This window comes from Rattus norvegicus, chromosome 3 (assembly GCF_021556685.1).
Source record: "Rattus norvegicus strain SHRSP/BbbUtx chromosome 3, alternate assembly SHRSP_T2T, whole genome shotgun sequence".
NCBI classification, from domain to species: domain Eukaryota; kingdom Metazoa; phylum Chordata; class Mammalia; order Rodentia; family Muridae; genus Rattus; species Rattus norvegicus.
In genome coordinates, this window is record NC_141536.1 from 158666652 (window position 1) to 158688322 (window position 21671).

Consider the following 21671-nt stretch of genomic DNA (forward strand, 5'->3'; position numbering starts at 1 on the left):
TTTCCCTTCACTTGGACTGAAAGCTTTTTGACCACTTGCTAAGATTCAGACAGACATATTACCAAAAACGTCGGACACATAAGGGAAACTTAAATGCATCCCTATAGCATGGCTGTAAGATTTGAATATAATTTGGACAGAATAAGATAGCAACTGAACCACAACCTGTCATTCAAGGTGGAGGCAAATCAAGACTATCCCTAGCTACATGGTGAGTTGGAGGCCAGCCTGAGTTACGCTAAGACCCTGCCTCCCCCACAAGGAGATAAAAAATTAGGGGGTTGGGGATTTAGCTCAGTGGTAGAGCGCTTGCCTAGGAAGCGCAAGGCCCTGGGTTCGGTCCCCAGCTCCGAAAAAAAGAACCAAAAAAAAAAAAAAAAAAATTAAGAACAATTGGGAATGGTGGGGTAGATTGAGACAGGGTTCCTCTGTATAGCCCTGGCTGTACTGGAACTAGCCAGATCTGTAGGCCAGGCTAGCCTTGAACCCAGAGATCTATGGGCCTCTGCCTTCTGGATGCTGGAATTAAAGGCTTAAGCCACTAGGCCTGGCAAATACACACACACACACACACACACACACACACACACACAGCTGGAGAGATGGCTGCTCTTTCAGAGGAAGAGTTCAGTTCCCAGCGCCCATGTGCGGTGGCTCACAACCATCTGACTCCAGTTCCAAGGGATCTGACGTTCTCTTATGTCCTCTTCAAGCACCAGGCATATGGGTGCACGTGCATACACGCAGACAAAGCACTCACGGGGGCACAGTGACCTGGGACTGAATAACCAGGGTGTTGTGAGCTGCAGTGTGCTTGGAACAGAACCCTGAAATCATCTTTTAAATGACTGACAGAGGGGTTGGGGATTTAGCTCAGTGGTAGAGCGCTTGCCTAGGAAGCGCAAGGCCCTGGGTTCAGTCCCCAGCTCCGAAAAAAAGAACCAAAAAAAAAAAAAAAAGACTGACAGTCTTGGTACAGTGGGGAAAAGAGGAGACAGGCTCAATTCTCACATTGTTGCACAAAGGACAAGAGGCTCCTCTCGGGGTTAGAAAGTTTCCCCTCCAGGATGACCTACTGGGGTTTTTATTGGTGGGTGACTGGTGTGTTTCCTTTTCAGACAGACCAGGCTTAAACTCCCAGTCCTCCTGCCTCCACCACCCACACGCTGGGATTTAGGGATGGTTCCACTTGCAAGGTGGAGGCATCCTAACAGGTGGGGAGCAGAAAGAGCCCTGACTAAGGACCTACTGGAATGCCTGCTGTTAGCACAGACATCAGGTGTCAAGGACATCATCCGAGAGGAGGCAAAGCCTTCCTAGTCTAATGGATGTATGCTGGACATGTCCGCCATAGTTTTCTCCCCCAGGATGTTACTGGCCTCCCTGCAGAAACCAGTCCTATTGAGCTGAGCTAAACATGTCCCCGTGACCCACCTCCTGCATCAGCTGTGCGGGTGCTGTTAACTCTACCTCAGTCTGGTAATTAATGTGCGAGCTTCCCCTTAGCAGAGTGCTGCAGCTTCTCAGACCACCCAATCCCAGCCTTCCAGTGTGTCCGTGTATCCCTCTCCACTCTCTCACTGCTCTGTCAGGCCCATCCCTGGAGCCAGGCTGGACATTGCAACCACAGAGATTACAGTTCATCCCCATCCTAATTTGTGTGGGATTGGGGAAGAGAGCCCAGGGCTTCACGGCTTCACATTCTAGGTAAGCACTCTGGCAACCTGGTTCATTTGTTTGGTTTTTTTTTTTTTTTTTTTTTTTTGGTTTGGTATTTTTTGGGTTTTTTTTTTTTTTTTTTTTTTTTGGTTTTTTGTTTTTTTATTAAATTGGGTTTCTGGTGCCTCTAGGGAAAAATACCAAAACAAGACCTGCAAGCTTTTCCCTTGAAGCTGTGAAGTGTCACCACCAATGTCTCCAGTGGGAACAAAGACCACTTCCTCATTCCCAGCTTAGCTGTTCAACTGATCACTGGGGCAAGTTTTCAAAGATGTGTATGTTTGAGTTAGCTGCAGGATGGGTGACATAGTTCACACGTTTATGATCGAGAGAGCTTCTCTCTGCTCCGTTCAGAGTCCAGCCACCTCCCTGTTACATGGCTGTTCTCAGAAGGGATCCTATGACAGTGCAGCCCTGCCTGCAAAAGACCTGGGTGCTGCCCCACCCCCGTGGTGCCTGACCCAGCAGGTCCCGAGAAACCTGACTATCTGCATTTCTAACGACTTTGCTATTCTGGGGCAACAACTTCCAAAGCCCTGCTGTAGACAATTTCAAAAAGAAATCAATGTGAAGGCCCCCATTTGATATGCACAGTAAGGCTGGCATTACGTACGGTAGGCTGAGGTCATGAAGTCAGTTATCACACAGAACCCATGTGTTCAGACCAGACTGCGGACAGGCAGTAGCTGGAGAGCAGGATGACTCACTGAGGGGTGTGTGTGTGTGTGTGTGTGTGTGTGTGTCCCCCACACCATAAAAGACAAAAGTAACAAGGGTGGGCGGTGGGAGGGGCACTTATCCCCTCCCCACTCAAAGGGAGTTCTAATCTCATTCCTCCCGCTGGAGAGCGCACTCAGCCCTTCAGAATGCTTGCTGCTCTCTTGACGGGAATACGCTGTGGCCTCTGTGGCACCTGCAGACACCCGCACATAATTAAGAACTTTAGGGCTAGAGAAACAGTTCAGTGGGTTAAAAGCACTTACTGCTTTTCCCGAGGACCTGTGATTCAATTGCCAGCAACCATGGAGGGCAGATCCCAGCTGCCTCAAAGGATCCAAGGCCCATGGCCCAATGGGTAGAGTGTATTCACATGCACGTGACATAATTAAGTCTTTTAATATAAAAAAAGGGTGGGCTGGGGAGTCGTAAGGAACATTTGCACCCATATGGGGTAGCCAATAACCTCCTAGAGCTCTGCCTCCAGTGAACCTTTTTTGGCCCCTTACGGGTGCTCACACAGATACAGATATTTTTAACTTTATAATAATACAAGAACCCAAGATGAAATCCAGTCTATTCACAACAAAGGGGTGAGACCACAATACTTGGAACAAACCTTGGGCCACCAGGAGACACTGCCACTGGCCAGATATGAGACTCTGGGCTTCAGAGTGGCCAGCTGCTTACAACATCACCCACAACAGTACATCCAGTCCAGGGTCACCCCTGAAGGGCCAGGGGCTAAGTCAGGAGGCAGTTAGAAGCTTAGTCTTAGTTAGTTCAAACAGTGTTTTTTCAGAGTCACAAAGTAAGTTTAGGGTCCTGTTCTTGTTACTTTCAGACGGGCCTGGGATTCACAACCCCCCTTCTTTCAGCCACCATGCCCCACTCTCATGGTCTTCTTCATTGCAGTTTATTAACTTTATTTATGTGAGTCTGTTTATGTATGTAGGTACCAGGGATTGAGCTCAGGTCATCAGGTTTGGAGGGCAAATGTTTTCACCAAAGAATCACTAACAAAGTGTGTGTGTGTGTGTGTGTGTCTAAGCCAAAGGACAACTTTCAGGAGTTGGTTCTCTTTCCACCATGAGTAGTACAGTACCATGGATCCAACTCAAGTCACCAGCTTGGTAGCAAGTCACCTGCCTCTATCCACCGACCCACCTCACCAGCCCCACGGGACTTTTCAAATATCCTTTCCACGTCCCTAGCTTTCACTTCTGGCCACTGAAAGCTTAAACAGAAAGGTGGGGGAGCTTTATGATCTTTCTGACTTGCCTTGCTGGACCCACTGTTGGGCATGGTACCCTCACAGGCTAACACAGGCAGAGGAGAGAACTCACTCACCCTTGTACCAGAAAAACTCAACCCAATTCCACCTTGAGATTTAAGTTGCCAGCTCACAATGACGTGGGTTGGAGATGAGGGCAAGAAAAGCCCAAACTGACAAAAACCAAACCCCAGACAGGTGGAGGGCTGTGTCTAGCTCCTCTGGCTTTAGGTGAAGGAGGTATTTTTAAGGAAGTCAGAGTTCTGGGCATCCCTTGCCCTCTTCTGGCATACATGGGTACACACACATGCAGGCAACACGCTCACACAATCAGTTTTTAATCTTCTAAAAAGTCACACTCACATAGAGTTCAGACAGAAAATTAAATTCTGTCTGAGATTTGTTTTCTTCCAACCCAGGGGAAAGCAGACACCCACCCCCAGGACTGGGAAACAGATGCAAGACAGCAAGTTTGAAGCACAAGCAAAGTCTGATGGGAGCCTGGGCTGTGGGCTACAGGAGCGGTCGCCAAATGAACCCAGCAAGGGCGCAGGAAAGCCGAGTGATTCCCAACCGCCAGCCCCAGGGAGAGCGCAGGCATGGGCCCAGGAGAGCGAGAGTCCTTCTACATGTGGAAACCAAGACGCAACCCCTCAGTTGTCTTCTAACCCCCACAACTCATGCCATGTTGTCTGTGCCTCAACACAAAGTTGTTAAAAAGCTGAGAGTGAGTGAGTGACAGGGGACGGGTCTGGCTCCAGGGGTGAGCGCAGCTGTTTGTTCTTATGGAGGACAGGGTTCCTCATTCAGCACCACATGGTGGCTCACAGCCATCTACAACTCCAGTTACGGGGAATGCAACACCCTCTTCTAACTTCCATGGGCACATAAAAAAAAGTATTCTTTTAAAATAAACAAGGAAAAAATAGATTTAAAACAGGAACCAGGGCCCAAGCAAGATAGCTCAATGGGTTAAGGATGTCTGCAGGCAAACCTAACACCTGAGTTTGATCACCAGGACACACAAAGTAACCCCTGCATGTTCACGCGCATGCACGCACACACACGCACGCGCACACACGCACAGGCACCCACGCACACACAGGCACCCGCGCACACAAACAGGCATACACACCAGGAACACAATGAAAACCAGAACACTGGAACTGTAAAACACCAAGTCTATATTTACATCCACATATAATAACATAACTTTAAGCTGAAATATATCATAAATAAAGCTTGTCTACTGACAACTTAAGTATCAACAATTAAAATAAATCAAACTGGAATGAAATAAATACGTTAACAAAAATGCAACGAGTGTACCTCCTCACGCGTACTGTTGCCTCCCAGGGAAAGACACACAGCCAGTAGTATCCCAGAGTTAATACTGATGACCAGACACACGGAAGCACAAAGGGCTGTTTAAAGAAAAAACCTGGAATTCCCATTAACGCATTCAGAAAATGTACCTAGAGGAATCTGAAAGCCCCGACATTTCAGCATTTCACACAGACTTGTTTTCTAATAGATTTGGTGATTATTTCTTTAAATACAGGTTTTAACTTTTGGCCCCGACTGTATAACCCCTCCAGATTCACATGTACGGTCTCTGAGAGCGAGCCTCCTCTTACACTCACTGCATTCAGACAAAGATGGAGTCATCACCCTGCAAATGTGTTAATCTTCAAAAAATAGGCTATGAAAGTGCAGACCTAAAAAAACAGTCTAGATTACGTACATATGGCTCAGCTTGTGGACGGGAACAGGGCCTAGTGTACACGTTCCTGATACGAAAGCACTTCTGCAAGAGCAGGCACATCTCAACCCAGGTAGGTCTCCATTCAACACAGAGGTAAGACATCTCCCAAGGGCCCCTTCATGGTGCACTATGAAAAGGGAGTGGGGGGGAAGTCGAGGTTTTTGAGCTCTTCACCCTTTTGTCCAATCAAGAGGGGTGGGGCAAGAAAAAACGAGCAGTGCAAATTTATTTTTGAAACAGTTTCTTAATAAAATATTTTGGGTTTGCTAAACCCATGAACTGCTGACTAACTCAGACATCAGAGGAACTCAAGTTTAAATGCGCGTGAGCCAGCTGGTGGCTCCTCTTCCCATCCTGAGCTGCCTGTGCACTGAGGAAGTCACCCTGTGAAACAATGGGAGACTCGTGTCTCCAGCGGATCTTCTCTCCCCGCCTCCCAGGAGGCTCCGCTGGCAGGTCCTCACCCACACTCAAGGTGCCCATGCTCAAACGCCAGACACATCAGACTCATTCAAATACAAACTAAAGTATTTCCCCAAACTTTCCACTCTTTAAAACTGCCTCCCAGCATGCAATTCCCACAAGGAGATGTGGCATATTTATCTAGACTTAAATCAGGCAACTCTCCGAGAAACCCAATCTTCCAAAAAGAAAAGAAGAACTTAGATAGCTCCTCATGGAGCCTGACTTGTCCAAGACATTGGCCGCCCGCCCTACAGAGGCAGCTTCTCTGTAGGCAACACCCACTCAAAAGCACCACGACATCCCCAGAGCAGCAGCTGGGGCTCGAGGACGACCTGTACACATGAGCTCTAACAGCTATAGTAAAGGTACCAGGTTAATGCCTGCTGACCTCAGGCTGCACAGCACATCTTCTGAGGGTCAATGCTTCCATCGACAGACAAGAGACTCAGTGAGAATATGCTTTAAAACACGTTTTAAATGAAAAAGCATAAAGAAGCAGAAAATGCTCAAGTCATTGAGCTCCATGAGGAAGAGAAACACACAGTACTTAAGAAAGTTCACGAGGATGACATCACGACATCAGTTGGTATTTACAGTTACCTGAGGTGCAAGCTTTACAGCACTCCCCACCCCACCCACCCCACCCAAATGATTCCTTTTCAGCCGAGCTCAAGTATGCAAAAAACTTATTTGGTCAATTCTTTAAAAAAATATTTAGGGACAAAATAGATTGCAGTCCCCTGGCGCACAGCCCAACTGCTCCCACTAGTTTTTATTGCTATTTGGTACAAAGGTTAACAGACGTTAGAGAATGTAGTGTTCCTTCTCTGCTCCTCGCGGGTCTATGTACAATTCAGTCACAGCTTGTTCAGTAGCTATCCTCACGTGCTCTCAGAAGATGAACCAAAGTGTGATTCCGTGGAAAGTGTGTTCTTGCATCCAGGGACCTAATGGGAAAGCGGTGAACGTGATTAGAAACACACAATCATTGAAGGAAGGATCGTGAGAACGACGCCGGAGAAATGGATCCACGGCTACCACACTGCTCTCCAGAGAAGCCAAATTTGGATCCCAGCACCCATGGTAGACGGCCCCAACACCCTTTCTTGTGATCTCCATCCAGAGGCACCCGTGCAGATAAACAAAACCCTCCATCTTGCAGCACACGTGAGTGCAACTAGGGGAGGAGCAGCGAAGGCCTACTTCTCCAACCTCCGCAGCTGGACCAAGTCATGTGTCAATGGACTACTCAGGAGAACGACATTATCACACAGGAACCAGAACCCAGTACTTGGTACATCCCATCTGGCAACTCCAACTGCCACCAACTGAGAGGGGGACACAGGTGTGATGGCTCGCTTCTGTAACACTAGTACTGAGGAAACTGAAGCAGAATTACCAGGTTCATAGCCAACCTAGACTTTACAGCAACATCCTGCCCCCCACCTCCCCCTGCCAAAAAGAGGGAAAATCTCAACAGCTGGTGACGTGGCTCGGTGTTAGCGCTCCGTTTGGTTAGTGAGGGTCAGGTGCTCAGTCAGACACTCACACAGGAAAAGGAAACAAAGGGGCCAGGAAAGCCAACATCCTTGTGCCAGGCTGTGACCCGTAAAAGGACAGGCAGGCAGTACTGGCAGCATCTCCCTGCGCTCAGGAAGTGTGTGTCCATCTGGCCCGTACGCCCGAGTGAGCACACACCTCTGCCTGGACAGGTCAGAGCCTCACAACGCTCACATCCCCTCTGGACTGAGAGCAGCCCCCTGCACCTCTGTAGAACCTACCTCCTCACAGACTGCACCCCAGCCTATCTCTGTCTGGGACTCAGGCAGACTCCTCACAGACCTCCTCACAGACTGCACCCCAGCCTATCTCGGTCTGGGACTCAGGCAGACTCCTCACAGACCTCCTCACAGACTGCACCCCAGCCTATCTCGGTCTGGGACTCAGGCAGACTGGCAGTCGGCACAGGGCCCTGACCCAGGGCCTAGCTTCTCTCTTCAGGAGCCATCCCGATGCTTTAACCACCAGTCACCTACAGTCCTCAGTATTCTAATTTGTCTTTTCACTTTTGTTTTGAAAGATTTATTTTATGCATATGAGTACACTGTAGCTGTCTTCAGACACATAAGAGGGCATCGGATCCCATTACAGATGGTTGTGAGCCACCATGTGGTTGCTGGGAATTGAACTCAGGACCTCTGGGAGAGCAGCTGGTGATCCTAACCACTGAGCCATCTCTCCAGCCCCCTTGTTTTGTTTCTAAAGACAGGGTTTCTCTGTGTGGCCCTGGCTATCCTGAAACTGGCTCTGTAGACCAAGCTGGCCTCTAACTCAGAGACCTGCCTGCCTCTGCCTCCCAAATGCTGGGACTCAAGGTGTGCGCCCCCACCGTCCAGCAAATACTATAAATTTTCAAACATCTTTAAAAAAAAACAAAAAACAAAAATAGGGGAAGGAGGGTTGGGAGAGATGGCCCAGTGGTTAAGAGCACTGGCTGCTCTCTCAGAGGATGGGGTCAGATTCCCAACAACCACATAGCAGCTCTCAGCTGTTTATTTTCCCAGTTCTGGGGAAGCAGACACCCTCACATAGACAGACAAGTAAGTAAACACCAATGCACACAAAACAAAAAATAATCATTAATGAATTAAAAACAACAGGGCCAGTTAGATGGCCCTGGATGCTGAACCCGAGGGCCGGAGCAATCGCACACCGTGGGAGAGAGAAACAGCTCCCTCACACCTCCACATTTACCCAACCACACTGAGCACCTCCACAAACAAATGTAATTTTAGAATAGTAACAGTCACTTTTAAAAGTTCAAAAAGAAAATGATTTCGGTTATTGTCCCAGTAAAATCCATACAACGTATTTAAGGATAATAACGCTCACCTTTGCCCAAGAACGAGAACTCAAGACTTCTTGTCATTTGGTCGATAATGCGTATTTCCAATAAAATTCTCACAGTTTCTCCTTTGCAGCATGCTGTTAGATAGGTGCTGGTATGACACAGGCCTCTTTCCTAGTTGAAGAGAAAGAGAGAGAGGGGACTCAGATCCCGCCACCAGCGACAGGGGCTTCCACGCCTTGATGACAACCCTACCTCCCCAGTGTAGTACCTTAGACTAAGAAAGGGCACCAGCGCTGCTCCACGCCTTTCACCCCAGAGCTGAGGTGAGACAGCAGGCGCATGTTGAGTTGAAGCCAGCCAAGGCTACACAACGTCAGACCTAAAAAAAGCCAAGCCTGGTGACACTTGCCCTTAACCCTAGCACCTGGCAAAACAAAGGGGATCTTGAAGTTTGAGGCTCTTCTGGTTTACACAGTAAGTTCCAGGCCAGCCAGGGCTGCATAGTGAGGTCCTATCTCAAAAATAAAAGACCTTAACTGAGCACCAGCAATGGCCCAGGCACTCCTCAGCGAACCCGAGCCTGGTCTGGAGGAAGGGAGGAGCTGTCTATGTACTCATCCTTACATCCTCACAAGCACGTGGGCCTACACATGCAGAAACCAACTCAGAGGAAAGGGGGCAACTCGAACCATGGACATCAGACACCTAAACCACAGGTGCAAACACACACTGGGACCAGGACGTGGCTTAGATGGCAGAATGCCTGCCACCAGCACCCATAAAGCACAAGTTACTACTTCATGACAATGAGACAATTCACTGTAGTGGATGAGAACACTTTTTGTCTCTAGCAGGATGCACCCAGAACGCACTGCACTGATGGCCTCGGGGCTTTACCTGCGCTGTACAGTGAGGGTTCTCTGGAGCACTCAAACCCTCAACACAGACCCGCACATTCAGACAAATCTGCCCCCTTCCTCCGAGCACAGGACAGCACCAGAAACCTCCACCAAACACCGGGAAAGAGATGTTTCCCTATGAGAACTCCAATTTTCCAAAAGGTGACCACTACATACAAAACAATCTGCCAGGAAAACACCACAGCACACACTCAGTGCACCACTGCCACTCACACACAACTGATGGGAGTCTCTTCAGTCAGGAGCTCCTACTCTCTCCACTTCTGACAGGCTAAGGGCCCACTCATGAGTAGACGAGCACACAGGAAGCCCAAATTCCACCATAGGCTTAGAGTGTCAGCCATGAACGTGCAAAGGGGAAGGGGTGTGACAACCCTAAGCTAGGCTTCAGTGGCACTCAGGTTTTCTTTTCTCTTGGAATGATCTAAGTAACCCAGGCTAATCTCGACCACCCCTCCCCTCCAGTCCAGCTGTCACAACTAGCCAGTGCTGGGACGGATGGCAGGCGTGTTCCACCATGACTAGCTAGCACCTGGGCATCAACAAGGAAAGGAACTTTTAGCTTATTTTTATTTTCTACATTTCCTTAAGAGAAACTCAAGACATAATCTATAAAAGTTAAGCTCTGATGGCCCACAATCCCCTGCTTCCTACTAGATATGAGAAAACGGTTGCCTGCACCTCAGAACTCAATGTTCCTGTGGGAGGTGTTTAAACCCCGACCTAGCGCCTACAGTAATACCTTCAAGGGATGGGCTGGCTCCTGCATGTCCCACGGGTCCACAGGTATACAGGGGTCCAGAGGCACCGTAGGGCTTCTGCACAGTCAACACGCTGGGCGACTCCACCTCCCCAGGGCTCAGGAAACGGGCTTTGGGAGGCAGCACAGGCGGTGAGCACACATACTCTGGTGGTAACAGGGAAGTGATGCTCCTGACCACATGGTACTTGGGGAGCTCAAAGCCCCTTCTGCCATTGGGCCCAGGATGCTCTGTGTCCAGGGACACCACAGGGGACTTGAGTCTTTTGGGATGTGGCTCACTGTATTCTGACGTGGCACTGCCAGCATTCCGTTGACAGTAGTAGTCTCTTCCTTGCTGCCCCCATGGGCACTCAGCCGAACCGTTGCCATTACCACTGCTAAGGGGGGACTGAGCCGGGGGAGCCGGGGGGGCCTTCAGTTTGGGCTCAGGTCTTTTCGCCTTATCCATAGCAGCAGGGACGCCACCTTTTGGAAACAGCTCTGACTGCTGCTGCCTGGTGGCACTGGGGCCCCCGGCACTGGGCTGTGACCTGTGTGACTTCAGGTTACTTGGGGCTAAAGTGCTGTTGTCCGGTCCTGAAGTCTGGGGAGCTTTGCCTGGCCCCGAGGTCCCCTGCCGAACCTTCTCTGGGTGCAGGGCCTTAGCCTGTGATGAGAAGGCAGGCTTGGCCTTGGGCTTGTGCAGACCAGACAAGGGGGGTACATCCTTCCCCAGCAAAGCAGGGGGGCACCCTGTCCGCCTGTTCCTCAGCACAGACTTGCTGCTGCAGTTCTTGTGCGTGTCGGGGTTGTACCTGTGCTCAAGTCTCTGGTGCATCATAAGGACTTCCGGATAAAAGGTTTTAAAAGTACAAAATGGGCAGGCAATGCTAGGGATGAGACACTTGCTCAAAGAGATTGCAGGACAGGCGTGGAGTGCCCCGAGTGATAGATTCAAAGGCCTGTCCTGGCAGTCAGCACCGGGCTTATGTCTGTAGTCAGCCTCCCGATCCATCTTCTCCCCGTGGCCAGCTTCTCGTGCTAAGGGCCCAACCCCCTCTAGTTTGCAGGCAGGGCTGCTGGCCCGGGGATCCCCTGTTTTCTTTCTTGGCATGTCCAGATAAGCAGGGGCAGGACTCTTTCGCACTTTCTCAGCACCATCAGCTGCGTTTTTATGGAAATCCTGAGTATCCTTGTTGTGTGCTGGTGAGAGAACAGTGCTGCCCAGAACACTCTGGAAGACAGAAGGCATCTCCTTAAGTAGCTTGGCGGGTGGGCTGCCCTTAACATCTTTGGCACCATCAAGAAATCTCTTTAAATTTTTGGTCTGTGCACTATCAGCCGTTAGTAGCATATCTTGCGGCTCCTGACTTCGGCCTTCACTTTTGGACTCAGCAGGGGCATCCCCCAGCTGCTTGTCTTTGTGGTGTCTCTCCAAGTGGTACCTCAGAGATGTCTTCTGGGCTGCGGCATACTCACAGAATTCACATTTGTATGGTTTTTCACCTAAAACGAGATATTCCACTGTATCAGGAAGTTTAGGAAAGGTGCCAATAGAACTCTGCAAGCTAAACAAGCTATGACACCAAACATGGGCTGTTCCCTACCTGCCAATCCTCACAGCCAGGGCACCAACGCCCTAGTGCAATGCACTTTAAAATATAAACCTGATTCCCCATGAGAGCACGCTCAAACTGACCCAACCACACATGCACTGTTTCTAGCACAGTGGACTAAGCAGTGCACCCAAGCCAAGGAGACCTTGCAACCTTCTCACCCGCACGACCTCTACTCCTGCATCCGACAGCACCAAACACACCCGTACCTTACTCCAAAATCAAGAGGGTCTTAAAACATGGCATTTAAAAATATTAACGGGGTTGGGGATTTAGCTCAGTGGTAGAGCGCTTGCCTAGGAAGCACAAGGCTCTGGGTTCGGTCCCCAGCTCCGAAAAAAAAAAAAAAAAAAAAAAAAAAAAAAGAACCATAAAAATATTAACAAGCTCTCCTTAAGGTATGGTAGCCATAAACCAACCTCAAAACAGGACCCACGGTTCAAGCTGCAGTGATGTCGGACACACAACAGCTGCAAACACACACACTAAAGCCGTCTGAGCCACAGAACAGCACAGAATTGTTTCAGCCAACACATGCTTTAAAATCCAAGTCCTTTACCTGTATGCGTTCTGAGATGAATATTGAGGTAATAGTTTGAACGGAAAAACTTCCCACAGTAACTACACTCTCTCGAAGACGTGAGGGGCTTTGCTTTTCCTCCATCATCATTTTTATCTTAAAGCAGAAACAAAAATATTGGTGTCAGTCAGATGAAGGGCAGGGTTCAGGAATTCAGACTCCAGGAGTCTCAAAACAATTGGGGGAAAGCAAGTTTTACAGAAGTTGTTATTTTAGCTCTGTGAAGAAGTTTTACAGGCTCAAATAACATACCGAGGGCGTCAGGCAGTGTCTCAGGTCTTAGACTTTGTGCTTTTGTTTTGTTTTATGACAAGGTGTCACTATGTAGCCCTGACTGGCATGGAACTCAAGACGCACCCACCCTAGCTTGCCTCCATGATGTTGGGATTAAAGGTGTGTGCCGCTAGGCCTGGCACTACCCTGTGTATTCTGAATGTAGCCTAGTGCCCTAGTAAAGATGAGGTATGTACTTTCATCATAAGAATGACCATTTGGGGCTGGAGAGATGGCTCAGCGGTTAAGAGCACTGACTGCTCTTCCTCAGGTCCTGAGTTCAAATCCCAGCAACCACATGGTGGCTCACAACCATCTGAAATGGGATCTGATGCCCTCTTCTGGTGTGTCTGAAGACAGCTACAGTGTATTCATATATAATAAATGAATAAATCTTTAAAAGAAAAAAAAAAAGACCATGTAATAGATGAAACTTGACAGGTACTTTCTGTTCTCGCCACTTCCCATAGCCTACTCCTGGTTCATGCCTAAGGTAGATGTGCACCCAGTGGCCAAAAGAACTGCTGGAACTCAGAACCAGTATTTGGAGGTGACGTGAAACCTATTACCAGCAGAAGACAACCTGAGATTAAGGAAGCTACCACTAGAGGGCAGCAAGCACAAAATAAACTCAGGAGCAATCCCTACTTGACTCTGGGCAAGCACCTAGGAAAGCTGACCAAAATGTAGCCACGCTTGGGAAGGTGGAGTCCCCTGGGCAAAAGAGGCTTGGCTCACTAGAGTCTATCTCAAGGCAAAGCTGAGGTGTCTGGTGAGAAGGACCCACTGAGCACAGACCCTAAGTAAACTGGCTGAGGCTTTCCACTCTCCAGCCCACCAGCTTGCAAGTGATGGCTCCAGTAGTCTCCGTCAGTTCTATCAGGGAGGTAACTCCCCTGAAGTCTACATCAGGGCCATGGTGCAGCATGGTGGTCAGTCATGAGGTACACAAAAACCCCACCAGGGTACCAAATTAATTAAACTAAATTTTGCCTTTCAAAACTTCATTTCTGGGGCTGGGGATTTAGCTCAGTGGTAGAGCGCTTACCTAGGAAGCGCAAGGCCCTGGGTTCGGTCCCCAGCTCCGAAAAAAAGAACCAAAAAAAAAAAAACCTTCATTTCTGATTACAGGCCTCTCCCCTTCTCTGCCGAATGCTGCATTCTTACTACCTCCCAAAGGCAGCTGATTCACAGAGCTGGCAAGAGCAGGTGTGATGGATGACGCTGGGCGGCCTCCACTACACCAAGCCCGGTTAGCTCCTGACACAGTATCAGAGGCTTGAAACTGCATCGCAGCCTTTCTCCTTGTGAACTTCTTGGGGGGGTTCTTTTTTTTTTTTTTCCCCCCGGAGCTGGGGACCGAACCCAGGGCCTTTCGCTTCCTAGGTAAGCGCTCTACCACTGAGCTAAATCCCCAGCCCCCTTGTGAACTTCTTGAAAGTTCACCTAAAGCAGAGCAGACTGTCCGAAGGCACAGCAGGACCCTTAGTCCGCTGCACTCACAGCTATACTCACAGCTCTCCCACAGCTCACCCAGCCTCCAGTTGTGTCAGGGTGTAGGCTTTGTTACCTCACATGCGAATGGCTAGGGACATGCAGGCTCGCTCTCTAACACACAGGCTGTGGCCTTCTCAACGCTTGGCACCTGCGTTCTTATAGCCTGGAACTGGGGCTATGCTGTTCTGTACAGCGCCATAACTAATGCTGAGCTCATCCTAGGAGGAGTGCCAGAGGCGGATGATCCGATTTTGCAAGCAGGGAAATCTCAAGGAAAGGTTGGGCAATGATAATGGGTCACCAGGGAACCACAGGAAGACTCCAGCACGCCCACCTGTGGCCAGCCAGGCCAGCCTACCACAGGACCCCACCACACTGTCCACCACGTAGAGCCCTGATGCTGCAGAACTGCACTGGTGCAGAGGCCATCTGCAAGCGTCTCACGGCATCATGGACACCATGTGTCTTTACAGTTCTTGGGACTAAAGAGTGATATATGCTAAACTCAGAGTTCCCACGGCCTGGAAACTCAACTGACTGAACACTTGTCATAAAAGCAACATTCCTTAAGTACACAAGTGACCAGAAAAAGAACTGGATGCTGGTTCACATGCAGTGCTGACAGACTTGACTGTTCAGACTCACTCTGGTCTCACAGAGGACTTGCAACCACACTACCCAGTGGCCACACACATAGGCAAGTGTGGCCCATGCCCACACATCGGGGTGTTACTTTAAGCAGCAGAGCCTCACATTCAGTGACATGAAACAATGGTTCACGTGGGGTGGGTAGCAAGATGAGGAACAGGTAAGTCAATCTACTGCAAAGGCTCGAGGCTCACACCCATCCGAGACTGGGTAGCAGCTTGTTTCTATAAACACCATTAGAACACACCAGACTCCTAGAGCAGGCCTGACGTGGGCCCTCACTCCTGGATTTCACCAAAAGACCATTTTGGAAGCTCCCTCACGAACACTGGCCTCACAAACACCAAGGTGATCAGAATGCACTGGGCAAGTCCCACAGTGCAACTAGTGAACCCTAAGGAGGCTTCCCCATCCTCCTGGGACCATTAAAAACCCATGTAGGAGAAGGCATCAACACAGGCCCGGGATAGGCAGTCCTGTCTAACAGGAAGGGGGATCCAAGTCCTGGGCCTCAGCCCATAATTCCTAGCATTCTGCATCAGGTCACAACCTCAGTGCACTGCCTGAAGAAGCCAGCAGCATCCTTGGTCTCTACACACTGGTGTACTAGCTATAAAAACTAAGTCTTCTGGGAGCAAAAGGCAGAGTCCTTTCACAATGCTTTGGACCGGCCTATTAAGTCACCTCCTGATTAAAGCAATGAGAAGGGGGGCTGGGGATTTAGCTCAGTGGTAGAGCGCTTACCTAGAAGTGCAAGGCCCTGGGTTCGGTCCCCAGCTCCGAAAAAAAAGAACCAAAAAAAAAAAAAAAAAAGCAATGAGAAGGGCCTGAGATGGTTCTGAGACTACATGATGGATGACACCACAAAGCACTGAGATAAGAACCTGGCACCTGGAGTCCCTGCAGCAAACACCGCCCAGGAGGCAGCAGAGTACTCACCCAAATGGAGCCCTTCAGGGAGCCCATCCTCAGACCCATCTTCAGAGCCTCCTTCTCGGTCCCCGGCCCCACTCTCTTCCAGAGTGGTGCGGAGTTCTGGGGAGCAGGTCCCAGGCTGCCTGGCATCCCCAGCCATGGTGGGTGATGGGGCATCAGCCCTCCTGTCCTTTCTGTGCACCCTCGAGTGCAGGACCAGCTGGTGGTATGTCCTGAACGCTTTACTGCACTCCGAACAGTGTGTGGGCTTCTCCTTGCTGCCGGGCAACTTGGAGTCAGCGTCCCCTGAAGGCACTTCACTGTTACCATGTCTAGACTTATCTTTGTCTTGGGAGAGACCTGAACAACTGCTTCTATTTGTCTTGGACTTTCCAGAACCTTCCACCTTACCCCCAACCCATATTTCTCCAAGTTCCTCTTTCTCTGAACACGAATCATCGTTGTCCGTGCTTCCTTCTTGGCCTGACTCTTTCACCTCTTCTTGGGCAACGGCCACTTTGCCTTTGGTAGCCAACTGCCATGCCTGGTAGGTGGTGAATGGGTCAAGCTGAGGTATAGAGGTCATGGGCTTCACTGTACTCTCTGCAGTTGATCTGGGTCTCAAGTTCAAAAACTGCAGCAGCTCTTCCCTCGGGGATGTGGGTTCCTCTTGGTGGCCATCAGGGGCTGTGCTGCTGGCACTAGGAACAGTTTCTTTGGCATGAACCTTGCTGTGCTCAATGAGGCTCTGCTTATTTGGGAAGAGGAAGCCACAGACCATGCAGATCTTGTAGGGAGTGGAGATGTTCCCAGGGGCATGTGCCTGGACCACATCGTTGATGGTGACTGGACTCTCCGTGCCCTGCTGCAGCTTGCTTCTGGTGCCAGACTTGCCATTGTGTGTCCGCATGTGGTTCTTCAGGAACCACGGCTCCTTGAATCTCCTCCCGCACATGCTGCACCCATACGTGAAGGAGTCCTTATGTTTCTTCATGTGGCTCTCAACATCAAAAGCCACTGGGAATGTCTGTCCGCATACATCACAGCTCAGCTCTTCCATTTCTTTGCTGCTCTTCTCCTTTGGTGGTTCCGTGGGCACCTGACCTTTGTCCAGGGGGCTTAAATACTCGGCCTCCACACGCAGCACAGCCGGCTCACAGAGGGTGGGCCGGTGCTGCAGGAGCACATGCTGATTGAGATCTTCCGCGTGAGAGAAGACCTGGCTGCAGAACATGCAGTCCAGGGGCATGTGTCCCTCAGCTGTGGCCAAGCTCTTCTCCTGCGCAGCTCGGAAGGGGACCACAGCCGGTCCCTTCATGGGCACAGCATCATCCACCTCCATCTGGGTACCTAGAGAACTGCCAAGGACTTCCGGCCCGTCCATGTACACGAGGAGGGATTGCGTCGGCATGCTGCCGGCCACTTCAGGTCTGAGTGGATGGACGATCCAGCTGTCTGCTAAGGATCTCTGGAGTTAGAATAAGGACACTTGTGAGATATCACCACTCAAACCTCCAGAAGCCCTGGGCGTCAAAATTAGAGCAACTCTAAGTTCAGAGGGATGTGTATATTCCAGAGCTTGGGGGAAGCTCAGTGATAGAGGTGGGTCTTTGCACAAACAAGGCATCCAGGCTGCCCTGGGCTGTGATTCAGACGTGAGTCAGCATGAGGGCAACAGTTCTGTCCATCTCCACTGGGTGAGTGGCTCAGTTGAGCAAGACGTTGATCCCGGCAATGTGAAGACAAGGGACTTCCAAAATCTGAAAGGAAAAAACACGCCTCAGTGAAGAAGGCTCAGGAACAGGGTTTGGCCCATGAGTCACATGATCTTTTCCACAAAAAGGGACCCAACTGCCTACCCTTTGACTAATCCATAACATCCTGCTGAACATGCTTCTTAATTTCCTCACTAGCACACTTCCCAGTGGGTAGACTTACTAAGTGAGCAGAACTGCAGCCAGTCAGGAGACCTTTAAGCCAGAGCTCTGCCTACTGAAATATAAATGCCAAGTGTGAACAGGAAACGGCAACGACAGGCTGGCCAGCCTGGGCTACATAGTGAGGTCAAAGCAAGCCTTGTCAACGTACACAACGTACAACCGTCTCAAAAACGGACAGGCCAAGACAGCTTTAGGATAAAATTGTCACAACTCTGCTGTCTCAGTCAGATGCCCCCAAGATGCATGCGTGTCTCCTACAGTGACTACAGGAGTTTGCAAAAGCACAAACATGGCAAAGCACAAACGCATGCCTGCAATCTCAGCACTCACGAGGAGGAGGCAGCTGGAGCTGAAATTTCAAAGCTAGCCTGGTCTACATAGCCAGAGCTACGAGTCCTTGTCTCAAAAGAAAGAAGTTACGAAAATGGATCTAACAAAATGAGACTGGTCCAAAGCCTCAGCAGACTCAGGAACTTTTCCTTGCATTAGGTCCTTGGCCCAGGACCCTGAGGTTTCGGGTACCAGATGCTGCCAGGCAGGGTTGGGTTTCAAAGGGTCAACGACCTACCAGATGCAGAGGCCACTGACTTCCCCGTGTCCACATTTCTTTCTAACAGGCCTCCTCGGACCTAACTCTGTATGGCTCATTCCTCCTTCACAAAATCCACTTCCTACCTGTCTGTCTCCACCTTCCACTGGCCAGGGAGAAGGGAGTGGCTTAGCTACTCTGTGGACTCTGATTTCCACTCTTGAAGATTTAATCCCTAAAAACCTCAGTGTCCTTCACAGCACAGAGAGGGTTTATTTGAAATAGTCCTGCCTCTTTCTTCTACAAAGTTTTTGAATTTGGCCCAAGGAAACATAAAGGCACCAGAGCACCTGCTACAGTACTCTTTCTTCCTCCTCTCTGCACCCCACCCGCCCCACAGCAGTCATGAAGCTGGCTCGTCCCCTTCTACCGGGGAAGCAGCTGTGAGAGACTGCAGAGCAGACTGGCAAGGAGCAAGCTGCTGGCTGTGCTACACTGGAGCCTCTGCCTTCGCTGCTATCACAATGGAGGACGAGGACCTGGAGTGTTCCCATCCTATGACATAACAAGAGACCTGAGAACCCAGTTCCAGCCTAAGCCAGGGCCTTCAAGGTGTCAAGGCAAAGTGAACTCAAGCCAGGGTGCACTTTCTGTGGTTAAAACTACAGCAAAGAGGACAAGCACTACGCCGTCCATGGCTCCACACAACCACAAAAGCAGTGCAGCATCTCAGCTTGGGCCTAGTGATTCAGATTCTACAGTCACTGAGCAGACAGACGCCCACAGCACAGGCAGGCGTTCACTGAAGAATTAGGTGCATAGTCTGGAAAGGCAGGACCCCACCCCACGACCTGCTTCTGTTCCATGCCAGAGGGTTGACTGCACCTGGAGTACAGTCAGTCAGTTACCAGGTGTCCTTTCTTCTTTGAAGCTCTACAATGACCATTTTAAAATGGCAGAAAAGCAATAGCAATATCCAATAGTAAGTTCTAGGCCAGCCAGGAACTAATGTGAAACCCTTTCTCAAAAAAGCTAAGAGCAACCCTGCTTGAACTGGGGCACAGGATGGGAGACCAGGAGGGAGGGCAGTACTGATCATAAGCCTCAGCTTTCAGAAGAATACCACTCTAAAAGGTAACCAACCCCTGGCTCAAACCATGACCAACCTGGGGGTAGGATGACTTACAGCCACAGGAAGCATCTGTCTGTCCCAGGCAGTCAGATGGGGAGGAGCAAAGCTGAAAGCTTCCCCTCCTGAGGTCTCCACAACAGTTTGATAGTTTAGCTATGCTCAACTCAAGTCCTAGACAGCTTTAGTGATAGCAACTCCAGACTCAAGGGCAAGTCTGCTCCACACAAGCCCTGCCTGTACCATCTACCATGGTTCGTTCTGCTGTTGCATGCTCAAGACTACAGTCCACCTCTAAAACCAGCCTATGAGGAAATACAGACTTAAAAATAAAGATAAGACAAAATTTAAATTCTCATTTGCTGTAAACTAGCTTTCTCTACCATCGCTTTTTAAAAAGCGATTTTAAAAAGGTTTTCAAATATAAAAAATAACACCTTCAAGATCCTAAGGACAGAGTTGCTGGCTGCCCACTGCTCTTTCTCTGGGACTGGCACTGGACTAAGACACCCAGAACTTTGACAGAAACCAGGGACTGAAGCCGGACACATCTCTCAGGCTATAGTCCTGGCTGCCTCTGATCTGATGCTAAAATGAACGGAAAATCAGAGGCTACACCCCATGACCAACCACTCTCTTCAACCAAGCTATACCAGTATTTAAGACACATTTATTCTTTGGTGTGTGTACACACACTAGTGTGCTGAGGGTGGGCTAGGAGAGGGATGTCCGCTTCCTTGGAGCTGGGGTTCAGGTAGTTCTGAATGACCTGCCATGGATGCTGAAAGCTGAACACAGGTCCTCTGAAGAGCAGCCAGGGCTGTGAACTAATCAACTGTCTCACCAACCCGCCAAGATTTTTTGTTTGTTTTTGAGACACGCTTTCTCTTCACAGCCTGGCTGTCCTGGAACTCCCAGTTCCATGGTAGACATGCGTGGCATTGAACCGAGACTGCCTCTGCCCCCCTACTGGAATTAAGAGAGCATGCGCCAAACCTGGCTCCTCCCAGATTCTCCCCATACTACCGTGCTGCCAGCCAGCCCTGCGCTGAGGCAGGCCAAAGTGTGGTCAGCTGCAGAGCACCAGCCTACACCATGTGTAGGTCTGAGGCCGCACCATGGCTCTGACAAGCAACAGTGCCCTCCCTGAGCTTGTCCCCTCCTGAGGGGCCGCCAACCTTGGTCGCAGGTGCTCTCGATCCTCACTGAGGAGCTGCTCATCTACGCCGACAAAGGTGCGGGTACGGGTACGTGTTGATTAAAACCAACTTGCTGAACCCTGCGAGAACTGCAACAGACTTGTCAGAGCCTACAGACAGCTGTTCTACTGAATTACTAACAATGGTCCCTCTGCCTCGGTGTGCAAGCAAACGCAGCTTTCCCAAAGTGGGCTAGCCTTCCCCCGAGCTGTAGGAGGCACCAGGACTCCCAAGGCCTGCTTCAAGCCCTGCTTCTTGACAGAACTGAAGAACGTCACTGCAATCTAAATTTGTTTGGATGCCAGGAAGGCAAGGATTCTAACCACAAAAGCTTGTTAAAAAGTACTTTGCAAAAAATGTCTGTTTTAAAAACATCTTTCAATCTTCATTCCTGTAAAGGAAGCACCGAGCCTTCAAGCCCATACCCATGCAGCTGGCCATCCCTCTCCGAATGCCCTTACGTTCTGACAGCATGCTGGGGCTTAATGGCCATAAAAATGACTCGGTTACTCTTTAATATACAACGACCATTGACACTCTGTAGGATACGGCTCTTACTGCTCAAGTATGTCTGATAGCCTCAAAGCCACTAACTACACACTGATGTGACTAAAGGGACACTCAATTCTACCAGTACCTGACTGCAAATTTATCAATTATATTATAAAATACTGCAAGGCCTGATAAACTGCTCAAAACAGCTAATCAGGAGAAGTGCCACTCGTGACAACTCCTGAACTGAGAAACACCATACACAACATGCTCATAGCTAGCTGTCCACAGACTTTAGACGACACATCTATACTCTTCCCATGAGTATGAGAGCTCACATTCCTGGTGAAGGCTATCCCCCCAGAGTCGAGAGGCAGCAGTAAACTGCTAAAACAACATTT

General features: G+C 49.7%; 1 protein-coding gene across 15 annotated transcripts in view; it reads right to left on the reverse strand.

Annotated features, from left to right (window-relative positions):
- Nucleotides 1-4873: 4873 nt before the first annotated feature.
- Nucleotides 4874-21671, reverse strand: part of Zfp217 (zinc finger protein 217) — a 40737-nt gene continuing 23939 nt past the window's right edge. For 7 of the 15 annotated variants that reach the window (XM_087652496.1, XM_087652495.1, XM_087652498.1 and 4 more), the window contains 5 exons: nt 16006-17741; nt 12628-12744; nt 10453-11958; nt 8832-8961; nt 4877-6886 (listed from right to left, as the gene is read on the reverse strand). In XM_087652496.1, coding sequence (XP_087508622.1) covers nt 8852-8961; nt 10453-11958; nt 12628-12744; nt 16006-17392 — 3120 coding nt within the window. In that variant the 5' untranslated portion in view covers nt 17393-17741 and the 3' untranslated portion in view covers nt 4877-6886; nt 8832-8851. Of the gene's footprint in view, nt 6887-8831; nt 8962-10452; nt 11959-12627; nt 12745-16005; nt 17742-18489; nt 18945-20757; nt 20868-21671 lie in introns of those variants that run through there. The other 8 variants (NM_001434163.1, NM_001434164.1, NM_001107813.2 and 5 more) reach the window with 4 other exon arrangements.